Raw genomic sequence first — 8,985 nt, 5'->3', positions numbered from 1 at the left:
CAACATTTAAACTTTTCGTTGTGCTGGGGAGGTAAAAAGGTCAACTACTGTAAAATCAGTCTGATCTTTGTCTAAAGAAAAAGAATTATTATGAAACTATCCCTCTTTTAAGGTTAGTAGCGCTCTCGATCTGTAGGTTAACTGGCTTTTTTATAGTCAGAAAATAAGAGTTTTTTCCTGGCCACTTGTGCACTCCTGTGTCTAACCTAACATTAACAATAATCCAGTGCCTTATATCCACCTAAAAATTACACATTAACAGTTCAGCCAGCACCAACAGCATGCCCAAAGCTTTGCAGAATCCAGTGACAAGCACAAACTCCTGAACACCTCCCATCACAAAACTTTACCTAAACCAGGGCCTGGTGGTTAATACCCACTCCAGTGAAGTGTTCTTCTAGGCCAGCCTGTTGTCCAACTGCGAGCTCCCCATGCTCCACTAATGTACTTCAAGCCATCTATTCTGAGACCTGACCTAAACACACTTAAAAAAAAAACTATTCAAAAATCTAGTTGTAACTGTAACCTGCAGATCCATCCTAGGCGGTTTTGGCCACAGAATAAAACCGAACTCTAGAGCCCTTCTCGGAACCAGGACATACTCTGACTCTATGGGCCTTCAACCAAGGTTATGAAGAAATGTAATGTCCCAAATGACACACCCAACTTCAAACCTAACTCCGATACTCATCATATGCACTACGTACCATGAGAGACGCACAACCCTGGACTAGCCACGAGCCGTTACTCCCCACTGGTACAGTCCACAGCCAGTGAACAGCCTTATACGATACAGAGTAAGACCAACCCCTCGGTTTCTTACCTGAGTAATAACCTTTCCTGTTAGTCAGCCAAATGCAGATATTAAGCAGATTTCTGCAGATCACACTTATGGAGGAGCTATTATTTGCCTTAGAAACATCAGTGTACATTCTAGTCTTACAGTGTTTGCAAGGTGCAACAGTACACCCAGCTCTTCTGGCACCATGGCTTGCCTAGACTTTAACCTCAACTTTTAGGCCCAGCCTAACCCCAGCACTACCCTGTCTTCCAGTTCCACAGAAGAAATAACCTATAAAACCCTAATCTCTGTTGCTGCTAATCTTGATTACAGCTCTGTGGATTTGCAGGATTCAACATTAAACTGAAATCTTCAAACTCTTGTCTGGAAGTAGATGTAGCATCTAATAACTATGAACTGTTTGATCTGGCAAAGCAGAAATAGCAATATTTTGACTGTCAAATTACAACATTCATAGATCTTTCAGCCTTCACAGTGACATCTAAATATTAACTAAACACCAGAACAGTGCTGTAGGGATAGATCTTTGCAGAACATTTTTATGACTAAATGAATTTTATAACATAACATTTTTATGAATAAATGTATTCCCTCATGCTTCTTTCATTAACAGAGTGAATCTGATGCATTTGAAGCCACATGTATCTAATTGTTTAACTAGTGTATCTCTATATGGTTTTTGAAACTGACTGCTATACACACATGTACAGATGAAAAATACACAATTCCCAAACAAAACTAGCAGCATTGTACAAGATCTTAGCCCTTACAAGTAAGATTTTAATGATTTATTCTTCTGGAAAAGTTGCCTTTATCTGTTTTAAACTGACTAAACCCAAAATAATTTCAGCTATGGAAAAAGATGAGGAGAGAGACAGAGAGTACAGTCATGGTCACGCCACACCAAATTATTTCAAACCCTCTTTGTGGATGAGCTCTTAGATGAGGTTTCGTGTGGTTTAAACCCAACAGCAAGACAAATAATTACGGCTCTGTTTAGACAAAGTGTCTTATCAATAGTAAAATCAGAAACAAACAAACAAACAAAAAATTAAACCACCTCATGGTTTACCTTTTCTTTAAGCTGCCGAGAACATGGTATTGCCATTATTGTCACCAAAATTTTCATTAGCTGCAAGCTAATTTCTTTGCAGTCTTCCTGGCATACTTCAATCAATGCTTGTACACAACAAAGCAGCTGCTCCATATAAAAGACCTGTTTTTTGAAAAAGCATAAATTTATTATGTTTTGTTAGAAAAATGTAACATTCTCTTGAAGGGACTCATGTGGGAAATGATAAAAACAAAATCTCAGCACCGTATAATCCCCTAAATTGGTAACATATTGATAATTTCATGTTAGTTCTTTTGATTACCTACATTCTACTTTTTACAGAATAAAACATAATCTTCCTCCCCCACCTTTTGTTTGTATTTACCTTGTCCTGTTAACAACATAAACGACCCTGCTCTTAGTCACACAAATGCTCCACTGTGTATAAAAACATCAAAGGATTTTGGAACGCTTACTGATAGTACTTTCTGATCTTGAAGTGCAATTTGTTAATTAATAACATATTTTTTACAACTCTTTCAAATATTATTCCATGTTTGACTATTCTGAATGGAACAATAATGGTTAAATTCATGATCCAAGAAAACCTGAGCATCTGCTTTTATCTCATTTTGATCCAACTGATACCAGTTGAAGTCAGTATTGTTGTCAGTTAGTTTACAATAACTTCTGTGATGAAGGGCATTGGACATTCCGTGAAGCTGTCAGATTACATTCAACAAACAGAAGGGGCCATTGTTACAAATTTACTTCCAAAAAATAGATGAAGTCTAGGAATAGGTTAGCTCTAAATGCTATTTATCTCAGGGACATGGTCAACCCTTAGCTAAGCAGTGTCTACGCAGCATTCACTGTCTCCAATAGAGAAAGATGGTTTCTGAAGACCAAAGGCTAGAAAAATGCCACCAAACGTGTCAGCTGCAGATGGACGTGTCTACTGTATCTAATGCCGAATGGAAGTGATAAGCTTCACACCTCATAGCAATTTTGCAGATATACTTCAGGGAATTGTTATTTGAACAATCAGGTTATAGTGCTTCCAGTCATATGAGTTCCTAATTATCACAGGCTTCATGAAGATTAAGGTTAATTCCTGCATCACTGGTACATATTCCATTAGGGAAGAAACCTAATGAGGGAAGAACTTCAAACGTATATCTTGTATTGGCTCAAAGAGACAATTATGCTACATTCAGTCTACACACATGAATAACTTTTTATAAAGGGAAGTCTGCATCTGAAGGCACAGCACTGGCCCTTTTTTGGTCATCTTAAGAGCACAGGCCTAACAAACCTTTGGTGGAATGAAAGCTGGAATTTCACCTGTGGGGTAAATTGTAGGGATTCTTCTTATGCATCTCTAACAGATCTATTTCCACATCTGAGCAATTGAAGGGGGGAAAAAACAACAGTGAAAGTCAACAATCTCCCTTCCACTTTGAAGGGAATCTGTCATCTCCTCATATAGCAACTGATGAATATTCTTCAAATGTTAAAATGAAGATGGTCTTCAGGCTCAGCCTTTAGGTAAGGGTACACTTGGGAGCAAATTTCTAATTTAGAAAGGTCTTCCTCCTAGATTCTCACTAAAAATCTCACTAAGAAAAGCAACTAAGCCCAACAGTTTACAGAGCTCCCTCCTAAATGTACATGTAAGCACACATTTACCTTCCATTTAAAATGGGAAACAGTAATATGAAACAAGAATAAGATGATGATTTCAAGAGGGAATCTTCCTTGCAAAACCTAACACGCCAAATTCAAGGGACTGTGAAGAGTTTTCAGTAGTTTTTACTGATCCTGACGAGGATCTAAATATGTGATATTGTCTGGATTGTGAACACAAAGCATTGCAAAACATGGGTTAAATTCTGCATCAGCCAAGGTAGTCCTGTTAGTACAGTACATACTAAACAGCTCCTTCTCTCCCTGTCGTGCCTTTTCATTTACCTTCTTCTATCTAAAGCCTTTCACAGCAGTTCTTAAGCCTGAACCCACATCTGCTAAAAGGATGGGCTGCCAACAAGTTTTTGGGAAGAGCAGACTAGACCAGGAGACCACAACTCCCCAAGGAGGAGGGGGAAGCTCCTGTTTTGTCTCAGACATGTCCACAGCTATATCTTGAGATAGGGTGGGGTAGGTGTGCAAGGGAGGGATAGGAATGGGAACATTTAGGGAGAACAAGGGAAAAAAATAAGTTGAGAAAATTGCCAGTCTAAAACTTTGGTCTGTTGTGGATTTTCCAGATAGCCTTACCTCTTCAGACCGCTGGCATACTTCAGCTTGTGACAGCATATTGCCAAGATCTGTCAAATGGGGCTGTAAGATTTCTTTTGGGCTACCTCGAATCACGGCAGTTAGAACCATTACACAAGACGGCTTAGGTGTCTTCCCAAAGGCTGATGTGATTAATCTCAACGACACCTTAGGGCTGACAAACATTCCAATCAATTCTGCTGCTTTCACACACTGAAAAAAGAACAGGAATAACTTGAGGATTTTCCTGAAGACACAAACATCGTTCAACTTAACAGCTGGAATCATAAAAAGAAAAAGCCCATATTATTTTAAATGCACCAGCAGTTGCTTTGTAGGCCACTTCCACTTGCCCAGTAATGATTATGTGCATGAAGAAATTTTCTTGACATGTGTTCAGTGAGCATATAAGGCAACATGCAAGCACTCTTCTCAGCATCAAATGTCCATGAGAAAGTAACACACAGATATGAAGAGTACAGCTTCCAGTGTATTAAAGTCTCGAGCTTAGAATGACCAGATGTTGCAGATTTAGTGGTTTAACATTTTGTCCTCCAAATGCTCTTCTGAGGCATGCTCTCAATGCACCCACCACCCGCCTATAAGCAGCAACAACAATAAAACCCTGAAAGAGGAATTTTTTCTATTGTACTATATTTTGACACTGATGTTAGATTTAGATGGTTTAGTGTGGAAGCACTGCCGTGGGGGAACAGCCCACTGCTTTCAATCTCTTACTTCTCTAACTGAAAAGGCTTGAAATACTATGATACTCACGCTCCTTGATTCCATCTCTGCCTTGCAGACACACTCTTATGTTACATTACACATGAAATAACATCATCCCGGAGCTTACTCTCTGACTGATACCCAGTATTTACCATTAGGTACATGAATAAAGGTATCATCAATTACTGAACCATTACCTGTGCAACAGGAACATTTCTTCTTAACCCCTTTGTTTAATGGTTAGTTCATTTCCCAAAACATGTTTATTTCTTTTTATACATAATTTTTAGTCTAGTGATCCAGCCATGGATATTTAATTGCAACTAATTAATATTGGAATCATCCTAGTTTTCCAATCTCAATGGACACATGTAGCCAGGAACTCAAGTTTAAATCTGCTATTCTATTTACTATTCTGCAAAGGTGAAAAACTCAACACTGTTAACATTCTCCACGTAGACGTGAACCCTGTCCTCCTCCGTATTTGCCACAGAGAAAGCAAAAGACTCTTAGTGCTCTGAAAACTGGAAAAGCACAACACAAACAGTTAAAAAATATGAACTGATGCATTTGTATGGATCAATTTATCTACTCATTTTAAAAGTACAGAGCAGGGCTGGAGTGTGTGCATGGATAAGAGCCCAGTAGGGTAACTCTCATATGTCTTATCTGGTATTAGCAGGCTAGAGAAAGACACGCACAGTTTCCAAGCTGGTGGCTGCTCTGAAATGGGTTCTACAGTGACAAAGGATAGAGGAGAGGATCGCAGCATCGCAAAGAAGATAAAAAGCATTCATAAACAAGTTGCTGAATCTTAAATTTTGGCTCAGGGAAGAGTAAAAGTAAATAGAGAGACCATCTCTTAATTGGGAATAAATCTCTTGGAAGCACCTGTGAGGAGATTAGTGGTGGAATTCTAAGAAAAAGACAAGAATGGTCACTAACAAGGAAAGGGAAAACTATGAGCTGCTTGAACAGATACTTCAAAATTTATCTTTACAGCAATAAGCACTGGACGGGAAATTTGACCCAGCAGGGCCATGTGGGTTTATTCTTCTAATTATTTTAAGTTATATTCTATATTTTATCCAAGCACTAAAGATCTCAAAGGACTGCATACCCACAGTGACCTATCTCCTACGTAAACCCTGAGGCATTCATTTCCTAAGGTCTGTATACGCCTTTCTGAATCGACAAGGTGACTTCTGACAGTACTCCAGGTTTGCTTTACTGTTGATCAGCGGGGTCTGGCTTATCTTACAAGCTCAACGTCACTGAAAGGCAGTATGGTTAGAGATCAGATGCTGGTTCTGAAAGGGGAGGTGGAAGGGGTGGAATAGGTGGAAGGGGATAACAGTAAGAACTGAGGAAAGGGAGGAACAATTCAGGGAAAATTAAGGGAGAGACACAACAATTAGTACTGAGAAAATAATAAAGACAACAAAAAACTTCAGGAGGAAAAAAAAAACCCAAGAAAAAGGATTATTTCAGAAATGGATTTCACAGTCTATATAGCTCAACTGACAGGAGGAACCCAAAGAAAAGCCTGATTTAGGAAATCAGCTTTTATGACATGGGTTAGACTACTTGTGTTGAGTAAGCAGAACGCATTCTTCCAGTTTCCCAAAGCAATAAAATTTGCAGCTTTCAAGTAAGTTATGTAGCTATTTTTCTGTCATACATGCTCTCTTGCTTGTGTAGAAATATGAACAGAAGATCTTAACATTGTAAAAATGTTTGTTTGCATCACCTGCCTATCCTCTGCTAAATTTATCTACTGTCTTCAACTACATGTGTTTATTGATACTGTTGATCAAAGTGTTGACTGCATAAACTGTTAGGAAAAATGATATTAGTATTCCTCATAAAACTGTGGAAAAAAAAAGAAAGGCATTTTACAAGCATCAAGTCAAGTATTCAAACATGGAATATGGGTATCAAATGGAATAAACATACCTCAGTATTTGGTCGGAATTATGGCTGGATTATGCAGCAGGGAGAGATAAGTGAAATTAACTTGAAAGGGCATGACCTGCACATTTTTTAAATGGAATTTGCTGCCTGAAGGCTTTTATACTATAATCCGCTGCTTATGATTTTTAAAGAGATCATTATCAATGCTTCGTGGGGTTGGCATATCAACTAAACAGTGTTTAAATAACTTTGTTATTGGTCTTCATACCAGTACTACAAGAATGCATTTATTTTAACACAGCATGCACGTATAACGTTCACATGTTTTTAACATCCAGAAAAACATCAGCCTGATCCTTCAGTCATGGGCAATTTCCAGTGACCTAAGGCAAGGTCAACCCTCAGACGACTGACTCAAGACTATAAAGGGTAGGGTTTTTATTCTGTGTACAGTAGATACTTTAACAGATTAAACTTACGTTTTTAACCACAGCACTTTCTTCATCCAAGCATGCTTGGTACAAAGTTCTAAGCAGCAGCTCCATGTGCTGTGTTATGTGATCCTCTGCATGTAGCAATAATGTATACAGAAGCTGGGATGCTTTTATTCTTGTGCTTTCAACCCAGTCTGTTAGATCATGACAGAGACCTGGAAGAATCTTGGCGAGGTTTCTTGACACAAGTTCCCGACAACCTAGTCCTGGTCGAGTCACTAGAACAAACACACACAAACAAAGCAAAACAAAAAAAGGAAGAGAAATATCAAAACCAATGCACATTAATGCTTAGAAAAGTTTAAAGGCCCCAAGCTAAGAGCTACGGGTATCTGCTTCAGCATGGAACAAAATATTCCAAATGCTGCTGAGGAATTTACTTGTGCAAGCTGCAATTCTTTGATATATATCGCTGAATTTAAACTTCACACAGTTCTCTGAATATGTATGTATTTATTACTGGATGGTGATTTAGATTATGTGCTTTAAAATATTTACAGAAGGGGAAGAGAAAGAACTTGAATGAATATGGGACATTACCCACTTTGGAAAACACAGCTTAATAACTTCCTTTTAATTTTTATAGCAACGCAAATCCCATTTAAAAAAATAAACTGAAACAGAGAGATAAAGCAGAAGAAAGACTTTTGCCTGCAAACGTTGTGGTATCACTGAGTTAACTGTAATTTAGAGAGGAAAAGAATCGTAGAAGTCACAAATAGTGCAGGAGAGGTGAATTGCAGTAAAACAGATAATGTCAATTGTGCTCTCTAACAAAAAAGGTTGAAAGTCTCTGGCAAATTAAAAGGTACTATGGGTACGACAACCTGTGCAAGTGCTGATCAAGCCAACAATATTGATACTATTTTTAAAAATCACAGCTATTACACAAACTCTTTGCTAAGGCCTTTTAAGGAAAAGTGGCCCACTGATGTGTCTCTTCAATCCTTGTCTGATTTTTACATTAAATAACACATTTCAAAATGAAGTGAAATATTTCACAGGAGTTAAGGGGATTCTTTTTTTTCCTCCAGATTAAATTTCATTTGTAAAGATTTGGTGGAAAGTGGGGTTTTGTTGTTGTTACTTTTGTTTTTTAAACAAAACTCAAAGGTGTTACAAATACATACTCCCTAACTCCATAAATGATGCAGATTTCTAGAGAACTAATAAACTTCACTTCCCCTACAAATGATTACTGTCCTGGCTGGTATTCATCAAATCTACATCTTGGCTTATTTATAAATCACTGAGACTCAGAGTAGTAACTTGGCCAATATCACAAGCAACTCTCAAGCCCCCACTTCTGTACTTGAGACATAAAGCTATGACAGCGCTTTCCAAAGAAAGTCAATAAACTTGTTCAGTAACTTTTCTACAGCAGATGTTTTTTTTTTCTTTACGCTGTAAGTACTTATACAGACAAAATCTGAAAAGTTGTTCTCTAAGAACCACCAATTTATTATTACCACTCACAATGCTCACATACTATTTCAAGAAAGAAACATTATTCATTATGAGGTGTCAAAACCCATTGAATGTGTGAGTACATTTTTTATTTCTAGTACAGATTTCTCCTGTAAATACTTAGAAAGGAAATGACTGAGTTGTCTCAGCATATTTTCCCTCATTGGTCCACAATTTGTAACCACAAATGCTAAAGGAAAATGGACTAAAGTAAATGGCCTGAAGAATAGAAAAGGCTTATAGAAATG

The 8,985-nt window shown here is 37.9% G+C and overlaps 1 protein-coding gene across 1 annotated transcript in view; it reads right to left on the bottom strand.

Annotated features, from left to right (window-relative positions):
• HEATR2 (HEAT repeat containing 2) overlaps positions 1-8,985 on the bottom strand; it is a gene marked incomplete at both ends in the record, with an annotated part of 27,549 nt that overhangs the window by 13,401 nt on the left and 5,163 nt on the right. The window contains 3 exons of the mRNA XM_010159091.1: positions 1,875-2,018; positions 4,134-4,346; positions 7,256-7,488. Coding sequence (XP_010157393.1) covers positions 1,875-2,018; positions 4,134-4,346; positions 7,256-7,488 — 590 coding nt within the window. The remainder of the gene's footprint in view (positions 1-1,874; positions 2,019-4,133; positions 4,347-7,255; positions 7,489-8,985) is intronic.

The sequence above is a fragment of the Eurypyga helias genome, unplaced genomic scaffold (genome assembly GCF_000690775.1).
Source record: "Eurypyga helias isolate BGI_N326 unplaced genomic scaffold, ASM69077v1 scaffold41719, whole genome shotgun sequence".
NCBI lineage: Eukaryota > Metazoa > Chordata > Aves > Eurypygiformes > Eurypygidae > Eurypyga > Eurypyga helias.
Note: the sequence above shows the minus strand (reverse complement) of the source record. Positions and strands in the feature narration are given on the sequence as shown.